The following is a 16101-nucleotide window of genomic DNA, read 5'->3' on the forward strand; positions in this document are numbered from 1 at the left end:
ACTTATATTGAAAAAAGAAAAAAAGAGGATGGAAATACTATATCCACAATTATGGGGGAAAGGAAGTCTGCCTCTTTTTTGATGTACTAATTTACTTTTGAAAGATACTGGGTATATCTGGCACGTGAAGTATTTTCTAGATAAAAAAATATGTTAAACAACTAATTTTGTTTTGGTCATAGATTCTGAAGGGCCTTTCCCTCAGCCTGCATGAGGACCTACTGAGGGCTTCACAGGAGTCATCTCTTCTCTAGAGCTCTGACTCCACATCCAAAGAAAAGCAGCCAAAAAGTAACTTAACTTTATACTGAAGATAAAGTGAGGTGAGTTCACCACATTCGGAGGCAGGTTGCATTATCCCATCAACATCACAGTTAGCGGCAAGCTTTTGAAACACAGGCTTAACATATGCCAGTGCATTAATTTGCTTATTGTTGTAATTATTGTACAACATAACCACAAATTAATGTTTCAAATAATAATGCCTGAAATATTTAAAAGCATTTTTCATCCACCTTTTGAGAGGCAATACACAAAACAAATTCTGATAGATGTTTTGAGACATGTGATAGATGTTTTGAGACATGTGGATTTTGCTTATTACCCCTATTTATTTTCCAGCATTGTGAGTTGTTCATTCATTACCTGTGTTGTCCAAACCACTCCCTTTGTATTGCATTTTGCTTTCCTCCCCTAGGGAAATCGAGCCCTCGTTCCTATGTGTGTTTTTTCCCCTTCTTTACTGTCTTTGCCTGTCTTTCTTGGCCCCGGCCAAAACTCGAGTCTTGGAGGACTCACTTTCTCCATCCCATTCTTGGCAGGCTGTACAAATCCAAGCTTTCGCTAAGTGAAGTTACAAGAGCACTTTAAGTTATGACATACAAAGGACAGCCAGAAGTGAGTGGGCCACAGTGTCATTCGTTTGGCCGTTGTGTCTGTGACTACACACCCTCTCGGGGCCAAAAGAGAAAGGTGGCACTGATACAATTCAGGGTGAATTTAAGTGTAACGTGCTCTTTTAAGCGCACATTTTCTCCCACTTTATCTTAAATATGTTGAGTAAAAGTGCATGGGGAGTATAACAGATTTTAAAATACAGAACCCATCCTGAGAGGTATCTTACTAGCACCAGGATAAACATCCTCTGTTGTCCCCTTTCTTCTTCAAAAGCCCCAGGGGAATCTCGGGAAATAGGACCGAAGCAGGGAGATGTCCTCACCTCTAGCTTGGGGTTAGCTGGGACAGCTGCTGTAAAACTGACAACATTTTGGCATGACCAGCTTACAGTAGGAGCTCAGAGTGATTCAATAAAATACTCCTTTTATAGTCTTTCATTCTTTCTTCCACCAGGTTGTGAGTTCTGTGCTGTGACCTTTAGGAAGACAACAGAAAATCTCATTTTTTTTTAATTTAGTCTGTATTCATTGTTTATTTATGTGTATTCACTCAACTGTAAAATTGTACACACACAAATGTTTGCTGTTTTGTTTACTGGGTCAGTTTTCTTTACAGTGGACCCAATAGGGCAAGATACTCACCTATAGTAGCCTGGACAAATGCACACTAGTCTTAAGAACCTACTTTTACTCCCCGTGGTTTATTTAGGCTAAACTAGAATTGAGGTAGGATTTTACCTATACAGCAGCAGGTATAGAAAAATTATTCATACAAATTTAATTGTCATGTGTCTCCCGCAATTCCTCTCATAATATTACTTTTTTGAGACATTGTCAAGCCAACGTAAGTGTCCTTTAAGGGGGGGATACCGAAGAAAGAGGGAGGGGCAGGATTTTTTTAGGTATGGGGTTTTTCTTTTTAAGAGGAAACCAAAATGAAGGAGAAAAAAAGCAAGGATTTGGGGTAATGTGCATGCACAGTAAATGTTCTTGTTTGATGTATTTGAAGTAGCTATTATTCTATCATCTATAATAAATTCTATATTCTAATGTTTTGAGACATGTAAATGTTGCTTATTACCCCCTAAATATTCTAGCATTTTACCATGGCGTACCAGGAAGGGAGTCATCATAACGTAAAACCCAGGGCGGGCACTGGGCCACCACCAGTCCTGTTTTTCTAGGTACTCGCTTTTCTGTTAACTTTGTCATTACGCAGCCTTGCTGCTGTGTCCTTTCCTTTTCCCTAAAAAAGGAGATACATATACAAAACATATAGTTGATACTACTGGTGCCATTTAAAATGAGTTTATTACTGCATCATCAAAGTAGCTCAAGGGAGTCAGAGGAAATGGGTAAATCCTCTTTTTATACCAGCAATTCTGTAAGTCACATTCTTATTTTGTTTTTACATTGTGTCTTTCTGGTTTACAATGCAGTTACTCAGGCCAAGGAAATAACAAAGTACTATATCCCAGCGTAACTCGTACAGTAACTCTGTTGTCATCAACAGGATGACTTAGGATAGATTTATCTTCTGGGAATTTCTCAAATTGTCCGGAATTTCTGAACTTTTCAACATCTGCCAGGATAAATACTGTAAGTCCTTCCCAGTAATGCGTCCTGTTAATATCAGACTCTTAGACTGCCCATACTACCATTATGGCTGATATTTTATTGTAATACATTCATCTTTATGATTAACATGTCAGATGTGGTTTGTTCGCTTGCCCTCTCCCTTTGGCAAGAGGACAAACTCTCTAATGGTTATGTCTAGCTCCATCTGTGTGTCACCTACTAATACATATTGGGAAAAAACTTTTGTAAAATACTAAATACTCGCTGAATTTGAAAGCAAGCAAACGAGTCTACATTTAGTCAGTGGTTAGCTGTAGAAGGTGGCACATGCTCCTGCTTCCTGTACCACAAAATGTTTTAAGTGCTTTTGGAAAACGGAACAGCAAAATAGGGGACCATACTCTGCAATTTGTTGTTTAGAAACTCTTCTAAATTGGATACAGTTGCAGAAATAGTTTCAAGTAGAGAGAGACCTGAATACAGAATTCAGCTTTCTCTGAATAAATACTCCAAAAGTCATACAGCCTGCTCGGGAAAGCTTAGGTAACTAGTTTTTCACATCTTGGAGTTTCTGAGGGATCATATTTTTCAGGTGTTCTGAGAAGACACATAATGAACAAAAAAAAAGCAAAGAAGTGCTGATGGAGGCTTCTTTTTATACCATGTTTTACTGATCATAGTGTTTGCCCATGATGTTGGCCCCTGAGGCCAAATCCTTCTTTTATATGGTGGGATCTAAACCCAATTCTCTTTTCCCAAGCCCCTCTAATCGCCAAATCCAAGAGGATTTAGGCTCTGAGTAGAAAGATGAAGGGCTCTTCATCTCTCCCTTTGAAGCTGGCCCATTTTGCAAAGAATAATTACATATTCTTTTGACAGAGAGAGTAAGGGCACCAAATTACATATTGCTCTCTAGACTACTAGTTAGCTCATTAACCTGCATGTGGGGAGATCTCAGTATTGTAGTACCCATGTGGTTTTATATTATTTAATATTATAATCACTGTTGTTGTTGTTCTTTCTTATTATTTTGATTTAGGAACTAGGTTCTATTCCCACCTCTGCAATAAGCTGCATTATGAAATTTCTCAATTATGCCTTCAAAAAATAAAGATAGTGATACAAGCATCTGTCCTAACACTGGAGTATATTTTGCTTACCAGTAAAGTATATAAAACACATAGAATGGCAGTAAAGAGAAGATACAAGTTTGAAATAAGTGAATGTCTAGATTCTCTACTGCTAAAAGTTATTTTTTGGAGAAGAACGATTTTTTTTATTGCTGAAGCTGTAGCCTTGTGCATATTAGCACATATTAGCTGTAGACTTCTCCCTGCAAATAAAGGATTAAACACCTACACAACAGGTCTGCATGCAAACAGTGGTTTCCATTTTACTCCAGATAAAATGGAAATTAGGAAAGAATTTTCCCCAGTCCAGTAAAACATCTTTGCAGCCTGCTAATATTTTTCTGTTACTATATTTTATCTCCTTGTCCCTGAATACTGGAGGTCTGTAAAAGATTTATATTAAAAGGAAAAAGAGCTACACTACCTCATTTTGGTTGGAATTGTTTTTTGGTAAGTGGTACCGCTTGGATCAGATTTACAAAATAAAATGAAATAAACCTAAGACTGAAACAAAGCAACCAACAACAGGGATTAAAGTAGTAAATTTAAAACCTTTAGTATTAATATAAGTTTCTACATGATGAGGGCTGCTTGAACTCCACCTGTAAGTCTAAAGGTTTAAAATACTTTAAAAGTTAAACCGGTAGATCTATTACTTAACTATACACAACGACAGAAACACAAAAAGAAACACAGCCTTAATGGTGAAAAGCATAGCGAATTAATATCCTTTAAAAATTGCAGTTTTAAGCAGAATGTAGTAATGCGTCTGGTAAAGAAATTTGTAAACTCTAAGATTTCACAGTAGGCCTTGGGCCCAAGGCCCTTGCTGAGGTCTGGCTGCGGGGGCTAGGGCAGCCCTGGGAGCTGCTTCCAGCCTGTCCCCCGTCCCCGTCCCCACGGTGGTGCCCGACGCCGGGGCTGCCCCCGGTGCCCTGCTCCCTCGTGGGGCAATGGGGCAGGCCCTGCCCCCGGGGAGCTGCCAGCGCCGGCTCCGGGGAGCCCTGGTCCTCACGGCTGGTCCTGACAGTGGGTCACTGCGAAAGAATGTGGTAGCTCCCACGCCAGCGTTCCTCAGCTCCGCTGCGATTTGTACACATCTGAACGTGGACATGGAGTGGCGAGGGGCTGACTGATTTTTTAACTGGTCTTTTTCAGCAGTTCAGTGAGGTTTAATGCCATCGTTACAAGGTATACTGCATTTTCTCCCTAGACTATATTAATTAACTATCTTTTCCTTCCAGCACTCACTCTCTCTGTCCTGTCTCTTTGTTGGCAGTCAGAATATAAATCAAACCAAGCCTCTTACAAAAACTGAAGAGCTGTGAGCTCCAAGGGCATCATTTAGCCTCATCTTCAGAGGTTTGAGCAGGATAATGTTTGCTCACATTCACTTTTGCAGAAACCATAAGCCACAACAAATATATTGCTCTCATGGTGAAATCTTTCTCTTTCATGGTATTTATGTTCCTGAAGAAAGCACTATTTAAGTACCAATTAATGTTATCTGTGAGACTTGGAAAAGTAGCCCTCTTCCTTTCTTTTTTTTCCCTCTTCATAGCAGAAGACTGACACGTCACTGCTGTTTTGCCAGCAGCCCATGCAGACTCTGCTCTATGTTATTCTGACACCTATCTGGAAAAGCTCTAGAGATGGAGCTGGAATTACTATGGCTGTCATTAGGATTATATTTTGACATCAGACCTCATTTGGGTCTTTTTTCTTTTTTTTTAGTCTGATCAACAGGGAATAGCCTGTGCACTGAGGCGCACACGCAACCTTTCAGAAGATTACCTCGGTACTCTGCTTGTGTACTCTGAATAGTAGACTAGAAAAGGTGACTAGCAACATCTTTCAGTCTAGATCTGAACAGATATTATGTGCATAGGATCTATTTTTTACCTTCCAAAACAAAACTTTCCAAAACAGTCATTATTCTGGTCTTTTCTCTTCTTTGCTTGCTTTGTTCATGTTTTCAGCCATGGTAAGAGAATACTCTGTTTCAATCAATTTTTAATTCTTTGCTCTTTGAAAATAATAATAATAATAAAAGAAAAGTGCATCTTTTCAGGCCTGCACTTCTGTCCTGATCTTTTTGAAAACCTGAACTGAGGTATCATTTAATTGCTTTGTTATTTTGCCTTGAGATAAAGTAAGTAGAAACAAGGCTGTTTGTTTGAAACTCACACAAAGCCTTGTCCAAATTGCAAAATTTGATTGCACAACTTGTTAAAAACAGAGCCAGTGAAGTTTCCTTCTTCTTTTTTTTTTTTTTTTTTTTTTTTTTTGTGTGTGTGTGTGTGTGTGTGTGTGTGTGTCAGATAACTTTATTTTAGGCTGCTCTTGTTTAAAAATGTGTGTGTGAAGAAAGAAATGAAAACTTCCTTTTGCTCACCTTCAGATCACTAGGGCTTGGACCATTGCCTTTAATGGAATTAAGATCTGATGCATATGAAGTACAGCTCAGTTTTGCAACTGAAGGTTGGAACCCAATACTTTAAAAACGTAAGGTTGGTCTGGTTACATTCCCTTCATCATGTTGTCATAAGGCTTTGTTATACAATGTGTTATTCTTCATTGTTATTGCAACCCCATGATGAGTTATTGAAAATGTTTTAAAGCTGATCATGAGATGAACTCTAATCTTTGAAGTGCTTGTTTTCAGAAGCGTAATGTTTCATTCATATTTAGGTTTAACTGCATTTTCCATAGTGTATAATTTAATTAAATATTTTAATATATATTTACCGTTTTTCTCTTCAGCTCTTTTCATTTAGAATGGTAAACAAGTTACCTGAATCCTGTTTGACAATGTTGATGTCTTCTGATTGACTAAAGTGTTTTGCATCCAAAGGACATTTTAATCAGTGCTGACACAGAGAACAAGAAAGTTTAGCACAGTATGTGTCATCTTGACTCAGCAAGATTTGCAGCAGCACTCACATTTGTTACATTTTTTGACAAGATGCTTCTGAAATGAAGCGTTTGCTTTCTGGAGAACTACACCCACATAGACTTAATTTTTCCTGATGTCTCAGCCAACATACAATATCATGAACTTTATTAACAAATTCAACACAATTTCAATTCAAGAAAGCTGTCCAAGTTAGTTCTTGCTCATTTCTTACATATGGGGTATCTACAAAAACACAGATGCTCAACAATGGATTTTTAATGGATATGTGTATGTGTATTTGTTTATAGATATGTATCCATTTCATACCAAGACAGAGTAACAGATTAAAGAGAAAAGAAAATGAAGAAAATCTTAAATAAGCACTTGAGTTCTGGTTGTAGGCATCACTGCAATGGATTTAACTGGCAGTTTCAGAATTTCTCATAGCACAATACTGTAATAAAGTCTTACTGTCTGGTTTTACTTTACTTCAAATAGAATAAACAATTTTATATTCTATAGACACATCTGATGCCAATGTTTTGTAATCAAATTGCAGTGAGTAAATGTATATCAAAGATTTGGACCCTTACTTTGGACCTCAGGTCTTCTTATAAATTTTAATTAATAAGTTCTGGTGCCACAAAATTCGAGACTTGAACAAGGAATGGTAGCAGGATTATGGCCATTTTTTTCTGTGTAAGACATATAAACATTTATGAGTCTTGCAAAATTGCAATGACAATTTATCAGCCTAGGAAGACTATCTATTTATCTGCCCTTTACCCTGAGAAGTGATAATACTGAAAAAGAAAAAGAAAAAGAAAAAGAAAAAGAAAAAGAAAAAGAGGAGAGGAGAGGAGAGGAGAGGAGAGGAGAGGAGAGGAGAGGAGAGGAGAGGAGAGGAGAGGAGAGGAAAGCCTACTAGGAGTAGGTAAAATTTTGCATGTCAAATACTGACATGCGTTTGGCTTTGGGAGAATGCATAAAGAAAGGGATAATTCAAATGCTGAGTGCAAATCTCCATGTTAAGGAAGAAGTCTAACTTTCTAAGGTCATAAATATGTTTCTGCACTTATGTTTGTGTTTACTGGTAAGAGAGTACCCCTTTGAGAAAAAATTCAGTGGCAACTTACCAGATTTTGAACTATAATTATACACACACACACATATCCCCCACATAATGACTATTAAGCATGAAGTATAATCATTACAAATACGTTGTATTTATCTGTGCACTGTCATTCCACTTAACTTTTGCAACAAAACTGTTGAAAAATTACTACACCTTGTTCAAATTGGTTGAGGCTATATTAATGGAAATAGCTTTTTTTTTCTCTCTCTCAATAGGCAGTTTAGTAAAAACTTGTATTAAATAATCACATTTTAATTCCAGTAGCGGAATTATTAAGTTTTGGAAAAATCAGTCTGGAAGAAACTAAAGACTGGTTTTGAAGAAATTGAATAGGCAAGTTGCTTAGAAATCCATTGCTTTACATCTAAACCAGGAATTAAAAAAGAAAAGGTTTATGCATTTGATTCCATTTTCTTATCCTGTCTTCTGCGCTGGAACTCCATCTGATTCCAAAGACAGTTTTTCACACAGGCAGCTTGCTCTATTGTGTTCATGAACTGCAAACCCATACATTAAGTATTGCTTTTGACACCTAACTGAAGGATAGAACATTCTTGCCGCTAGAGCAGTGTACAGATAACCTTCTCCAAAACTTGCTATGCCAACTGGAGAAATTTTACAGAACAACAGGGCTGGAAGTGATCTCAGCTAGTCCATGCTTTTTCTCTGAGGCAAGTTTAAGTACACTTAGATCATCCCTGACGAGTATTTTTTGAACTATTCTTAAAAACCTTCAATGAAGGAGATTCCAGAACCTTCTTGACTAGCCCATTCCAGCCTGTGGTTATAGCTGTTTACCCTTAATTCTTAATCTAAATATTTTCTGATGACTACTTCTGTTAATTTTCATCCAATATGCAAATCTAGGCCTTAGGTATTTGCATTACACACGCTTAAAGGAAGAGGCTAATACAGAAGGCTAATATTTAAAGGCATTTACATACCCATCGCTGCAAATAGGCACCTAGTAGCAAAATCAAAAATATGTAGGTGCTGAACCAGTCAATTCCAATGGGAGTTGACTGGATATGAAGAATAGTTTCCCCAATAAAAACATGGAAATAGCCAACAAATTGAACCTCTGTACTGCTGAATATGGTTCTTAGCACCCTTCTTCGGATACAGCAGCTGCAAACTCTCTTTCAATGTAGTGTCAAGCTCATGGCATCAAATGTTACCATATTGGAATACAGTGACCTAGGGAAATAACCATAGTTAAGTCTTTAAACATTTTGAGAGCCCAGGCAGTAGTACTTAAAAACTTCCTGCTCCTAAACAATTTTGCATCCAACTGTTATTCCCTTTGGGACATTCCTGATGAACTCAGGATTTCTGTGTGTACAAGGACCAATGTCTAGATTGCTTAACATAAAAAAAAGAAAAAAAAAAGGACATGTGTCTATCATATACACAGTTCATGGAAAAAGTGCAATGATGGAAATTAATGACATGGCATGATATGGTTAAGTTTTTAAAAAATGGCATTCAAAGTGTGAAGATAGCTTCATTAAATAAAAACACTTCAACTGTCTATGAAAAAGAAAAAAAATATATATTTTTCCTCACAGAGACTGAAAGCAATCCTAACTTACAGTACATCTCATATTAATGGGACTTGGAGATAAAGAAAAAAGTTCCATGAAGGGCAAGGACTTTCTTACTTTAAAAGCGGAAACAGTAATTTAAGACTCCTTTAAATGAAATAGCTGTCACAGATTTCATTACTATTCTTCATAAAACTAATAAGGCATGTAAGTGACTAAAAGTCCCACTACCTAAAGCTAGAGACACATTTCACTGTTGTGTTTGCTCAGATCAATAGCTATATTACCTGTGCTTTTTTTTTTTTTTTTTTTTTGCTGTTTTACATAATATACACATTTTAAAAAGGATCCCAAGAAATATGTTGTAGTTATACAAATATGCTAGAAATATGCATTAGAAGTGTGGAACAAGCACATTTTGTTCAGACTAATGAAATTAGCAACTTTAGGGCACAGTCCAGGGGTCCAGCTATCTGTACAAAGAACTCCCGCACATTCATTAGAAGTCTGGTTTGGATTCAGGATGATTTCCATACAGATGAGTTATGTATTTCTATCTCATAAGAAACTGTCACTATAGAAAAAAAAAAACAGGAAAAAAGGAAGGAAAACTAACTATTGGCACAGTGCAGTGGCTAAATTCTGGCTCTTGCTCACCCCTCATTCATCCTGTGACAGCATTGGTGGGCCTACCGGAATTCCTATGTAACAGCACTATCCAAATTCCACTGCAATCCATGGGAGGCTTTCTAGCGTCTTACTTAGCATTGAATCATCACTACACACTGGATCAAATTTGGCTAGATATCTGTTGATCACACCATGTTCTATCATTTGGTTTCAACATTTGACAAATATTAATACTGGAAAAAAAAAACACAATACAAAAAGAAAAAAAAGAAAAAAAACCATTTTACTCATTTTTTTACATTTAGTAGATGGTACTTAAATTCCATAGACATGAAAGTAATTTTAAACTTCACCTTCAAAAGTTTGCCTTTTTCAATATTTTATAAAAAAATGTTCCAAGATACCATTTCAGACGAGAGTTACCACAGAACGTAAAGATTATATGTAAGGGCTTAATGCTTTTCCCAACAAAGATGGTAGCCAACCTCTTTTTAACTCCAGTGAGAGAAGAGTCAGCTGAGAACGTTTCATGTTCCTAATTTCAAATCTCGTTTGTAATAAAAGAGTCAATAGTTTGGCATATACTATGCCTTTGTAATTTGACTTCTATCAATCACTATTCCTAGCCACAAGAGAAATATTTGTTTAGGCAATATATTTGTATAGTTTCACAAAACTATGTTGAAGAGAGATGTGTGTGTATATGTGTCTTTGTGTATATGTATGCGTACTTATGAGTTTGGGATGATTTCCTTAAAATACTTAACTTCACTTACATTATTATCTTACATTTCAAAATGTACAGACACCCAGTGTTTTTTTTAACAACATATACAGGTGAGTTCATAGAGCTTTATAAAAGATTTTGTGATTCCAAATTAAAAACCATAGAAATATAATCAAAATAATGGAGAGTGATTTATACTTTTGATAGTACATAACGTTCATTCTGGTAATATTGACAGCTGCATCTTTGGCATTGAAAATTCATTACAACTTTTAGACAAAATGTTGTTGCTCACAGCTTTTTTTTTTTTTTTTAACAAGAAAAACAGGATTGACCAAAATACGAATATTGGGAAGTACTATTAAAGGTTTATTTTATTTTTGTTTTTTAGCAAGGATAGCTTAGGAACCCTGAATTACCTTCTCACTTTAGTGTATGGTGTAGACTGTATGAATCCATTTAAAAATCAACTAAATTGTACCACATTTTTTCGGAAAATTTTATATAATATAATATATATATATTTTATATTTATTTAGAAGCTTTGAAATAGTACAGTAAACACTTTGCAACACGGTGTATAAACTACAGAATGTCTTTGATAATTTTGTGGGTCTTCAGATTAACAACATTTTTATGACCCACAGGTGAAAAGAACATGATCACAATCTCTCTTGTAAAGTTGGAATAGTTTGGGGAACACTTGATCACACAAAAATAATATAAAACAGTCAAGTTTAAAACAGTGATATTGCATTTATAATGCACATTTCTTTTATCTGTACGATTGGCTTCTTGTGGTGAATATAAACATCTAAAGGGCTCAGTGACATTTTGGAGAGAGAAAGATAATATAGTGCTGTAAACAGGCACACACTGATCAGAGAGGCAAGATCAGTTGCCTCTGAAGTTTCTACAGTTCTACACATTTCAACTCATTTCTCAGGCCTGCTGAGAGCAATTAGGTCCTATTGGTGGCCATGATGTCTCCAACAGCACACAAATCCTTCAGTTACACAGAACTGGATGGCCAAGATAATGAAGTTGAAAGTTGATGCTTTTTGTTGGTCGACTTTTGTGCAAATCATGCTGCTTCAGGTAAGTCCTGTAGAAGTGACTAGCATATCCTTTTCCGTGCTGTGGGAAAGAAAGAAAGACACTTCTGAGAAAAAAAAAAAAAAAAAAAAAATCAGTCTCCAACACTTTGTAGGTTTAGTATTTCTTAGAATGTAGAGAAACAATCAAAACTTGTCACAGATTGTCGCTTAAAATTCCCATTGTAGCAGAGCTTAATGTTGATTCACTTCTTAGAGAAAAGTCTTTCTGAGGTTTGATAGTCGGAAAACCAAACTTCACATGCTGTTTTATTATTCTGTCTAACATGTCATGGGAAGTGTTCCAGTGCGCGCACATAGAATCAGTGTAACAGAGCAAATATTCAGACTTCCAGGTTCAATATTAATGGAATTTCAACGCCTATTTTCTCCTAGTTCATCTTGTTATTTGTAGCAAAATCTAAAATTCCCCAAAGATTCAGAAGCTGGTTTTCCTTCCCTTTCAAAGTGAACCATTATCCTCCTCATCAACTGACCCTTTAGTCTGGTTTGACAAAGAGATGAAAAAATGGTGCGTTAGTGTTACAATTCAAACTTCAGCATTTACTGTCATGCTGTAAATTAACTCATGTTACAAAGATGAAGAAGGTCAATGCATTAGCAAAACCCATATCCTAATCCATCAGCTGTGGCAGCTGTATTACTTCAAGACACTGGCTATTTTAAGGGCAATTGGGAGCACAAGTAACAAATGATTTGTACCAGGATTCAGAAAGACCCTGGGTTAAATCCTGACCTCAGTAATACGAAAGTGAGACAAGGAACTGGCCAACTTGTTTAAGTATTATTATTGTTGTTGTTTACTAAAGCTGTAGTAATAAAATATGAAGTTTTATCTTAGCTTCCAATCAACTAAATCCCTACCTGAACTTCAGTATATTGCTAGGCATGAAGTGTTAAAGCTGAAATAGAAGGAGTCTTCCTAACTTTATAATGAATGCTCAAACCAAGCTATTTTTATACACATGTTGATGTTTGCCTTCCAACACACAAATATAACCAATCTCCTTTCCATTTAACCTAAGTATATATGTTAGCTATACTTAGTGCATATTCACTAGTAAACATATGAAATGTTTCTACTGTAGCATAGTGAAGTCAGATTACAGGAAAATATGTTAACATGGGTGTTGTATGTTCAACATACAATTGCCAGATCTAATTAACATTAAAAATAAAACTACATATAATGTTATGTTTTTGATATTTCAGTTGTTTATAAAATTACTAACAGATTTAAAGGATTTTTAAAAACGTCAACAAGATATTTTTATAGCATTTTAGTTAAGCTTAATATGAGACCAGAATCTTCCTGATCTTTTGATGCACATCAATCATGTTTTTAAATAATACAAGAAACAATCATTCAGCTAATAAGAATAACAAGATCTGTATTTGATCCTTAATGTGGTGGCTGGTAACTAAGAATTGCAATTCTCTTGTAAATAAGTATAGTAGTCCAGACTGTTCTCTGCCACTGAGGAACTCATACTACAGTACAAATATAGTAGGATGTTCCAGGGATAAAACTATTCAGTTATGTAGCAGAGGCAATTGTTTTCATGCAGCACTACTTTCCTTCTACTTTCGTCTGATACTATGTGTTTGTGCTCTTGACTTGGCACTCAAGGTACACAGTAAGATCTGTTATTTCTTTCAGATAAGACAGATATTGAGCAACTGGTTGCAATTAGTCTTTTGCCAAGCAAATTAGTACATGTTTGCATTTTTAAACTTTAATTAATGTGCTTACATTATGAAACAATCAGGCCACTTTATAGCAATAACTAAATACAACATGTTAGGGTCCAGAACACCTGCAACTCACACCACCTATAAAAATCCTTATCCCAAATCCTAACATAGCTTCTGCCAACATGCAAAATGCATCAGATTTCAGAGGCAAGTTTTGTCCTCCTTGGTTGTTCCCCGGCACCATCCCTTTGGTACATACACAGAAATTTCTGTGCAAATAATCTCTCCAAGTCTTTACCAGTGTCCCTCTTTTTACAGATGGGGAATATAAATCAGAGAGGTTAAATGGAAAGGAGGATGGACTAACGTTTAAAACAGGAACAGATGTCAGAACTCATGATTTCCTGCCCTCTAAGTAAACTTGAAAAAGAAATACTAAGCCTCTCTGTGTCACAATTTCTCCATCTGTAAAATGGGAATAATATTGCTTACCTAGCTCCTAGAGGTGCAGGAAGGTTTAAGTCACTATTCTTTATAATCCACTTTGAGATCCAGAGATGGAAAGCGCTATAGAAATGGAAGTATCAGAGTCAGTGCAAGAGCTGGAAAAAAACCACCATAGTTCCTGGTGCCTATTTCTCCTCTTAGATCACAGCTCTCTTTTTTTTCATCTCTATTTTATTCCCCATTCCAAATTCTCAAACCAAGTACATAGGGAAATGTCCAGTCTGTGTGAGGATGGGTTTTCATAACAAGTAGTTTCATAATTCTATTAATATAATCATACCGTTTGTCCATTTATTTTTATAGTCTTTGAGGTGATCAAAATGGTTAAATAATCACCACAAGCATTCCAGTTTAAGTTATTAGGGTACATAATTTATAATGCACTGGCTATCGCTCCTTTTCCAAAGGTCTTACACAAAGGTTTTTAGTGTTACAATGAGAGCACTTAATGTATAAAATTTTAAAGGAATTTCAAAAAAAAATGTGAAGAGAATACAGCAAATACATATTAAGATTCATTTGTCTCTCAGTACACGTAAGTAAGCTTCCCGTTCACAGTGGTGAGTTAGCTCTATGCAGATTGATGACAGACAGACGAAGAGGTCAGTGGTACCAGAAAAAGTAATGAAAAACACTAACATAAGAAATACAGAAAATAAAACATGCAGTAATTAGTAAGATGCTAGCTTATGAATCAGAAATAAATGGAAAATAGTGTAAAATATCACCTCTTCAAAACATATGCATGCAATAAACCTTCCTCTCACCCTCTCACGTTGTTTTGAATCATCCTTTTCCATCCAAACTTAAGGTCTGACCTTACAGCCATGAATGCAGTCATATCTATTTCCTCTCCTGGCAAACTCCAGAAAGGGTAGCCTGTACTTCAAGACCTTCTAATTCTCTGAATAGAAACATTCTCCTGCCAGCTCATCTAACTCTGACAGGAAGAAGGCCCTCTGCTTCCCTTCACAGCTGGCAACCAAAGCAGCAAAAGATAATGCTTGGTACACCTAAAGGAGTATAACTCTTGTTTTTACCCTATACTATGTCTAGGAGTTCCATAAAGTCCCTTGGCATTGCATCTGCTGTAACGGAATGGCTACAGAATTCCCCCAAATGCCAGCAATCTGAGGATCCATCCAAACCCACAGATAATCAACTCTCCCAAGAACACAGAATGTCACACACTGCTGATGTTATAGAAATATTACCAATCCTGCTTCATTTAGGAGAAAGACTCTTCAACTGAAAAAAAAAAAAAAAAAAAAAAGCCTTTAAATCAGAGAGAGCTATACAGCAAGTAAAAAGGGGAAAAAAATCAGTACATAAACTGTCAGCTTGCAGTTTCAGATCCAAATTCTGTAAGTTAGTGCAAAGATCCAATATTTGTCTTCATATGGAATTTCAGACATGCTGCTATGAAACCATCCAATTCATTAAGATTTTTTTCTTCTGTGTACTCTCTAAAAAAATTGTGCATCACAGTATCATGTTTATGAAGATCAGGTTGTTCCCATGCAACACTGCAACTGATACAAGAATACAAAAGGCTGCAATCTCCTTGCATTCCACTCAGAGAGAGCCCAGCTATGCAGGCTTTACAGTGAATGCCTTTCACTTGAAGTGAACAATAATTTAAATAGGAATTAATTACTGCAAATACATTATGTCAATGTTGGTTTTAAATTTGCATTATTAATTCTGATTCTCCTCATGTTTTTATGGTTTGCTTTACAGTGTATATATTAACTAGAGCAGACGAAATATTACCCTCATCTAAGTCACGCTGACTTTGACAGGCCAGGGATAACTCAAGTGACCACCAACAGATTGCAAGTTCAGTATTATTGTTTTAACTCAGCCCAGTTCATTAGAGAACATCATTTAAGCAGTGACAGAAGATACCCTACGTGAAATAGCCGGGCTGTTTCAATGCAGCTCTGATTCAGTTATTGATGACTGCATTTTTGGACAGAGGGCAATGAGTGAATGGAAATGCAGAGTAAACTGCCATAATGCCCTCAGCCTTTGTAGTGGTGTATCCAGGTAAAGGGTGAGACACACTGCTGGGGCTGAGGGATATACGATGGGGAAGACGACACTACTGACACCCATAGTCTGTGCATAAAAAAACATTCCAATACAAGTCTTTTTTTTTTTTTTTAAATGAATGATTACTTAAAGAAGTATTGCTAATAATATTTATGAAAACTGCATTAAAGGCATCTGAAATAGTTTTAATAGG

General features: G+C 36.3%; 1 protein-coding gene across 1 annotated transcript in view; it reads right to left on the reverse strand.

The window, feature by feature from the left end:
* Positions 1-11633: 11633 nt before the first annotated feature.
* Positions 11634-16101, reverse strand: part of PCDH10 (protocadherin 10) — a 30342-nt gene continuing 25874 nt past the window's right edge. Inside the window, exon 5 of the mRNA XM_062574790.1 lies at positions 11634-11673. Coding sequence (XP_062430774.1) covers positions 11654-11673 — 20 coding nt within the window. The 3' untranslated portion in view covers positions 11634-11653. The remainder of the gene's footprint in view (positions 11674-16101) is intronic.

The sequence above is a fragment of the Rhea pennata genome, chromosome 4, assembly GCF_028389875.1.
Source record: "Rhea pennata isolate bPtePen1 chromosome 4, bPtePen1.pri, whole genome shotgun sequence".
NCBI lineage: Eukaryota > Metazoa > Chordata > Aves > Rheiformes > Rheidae > Rhea > Rhea pennata.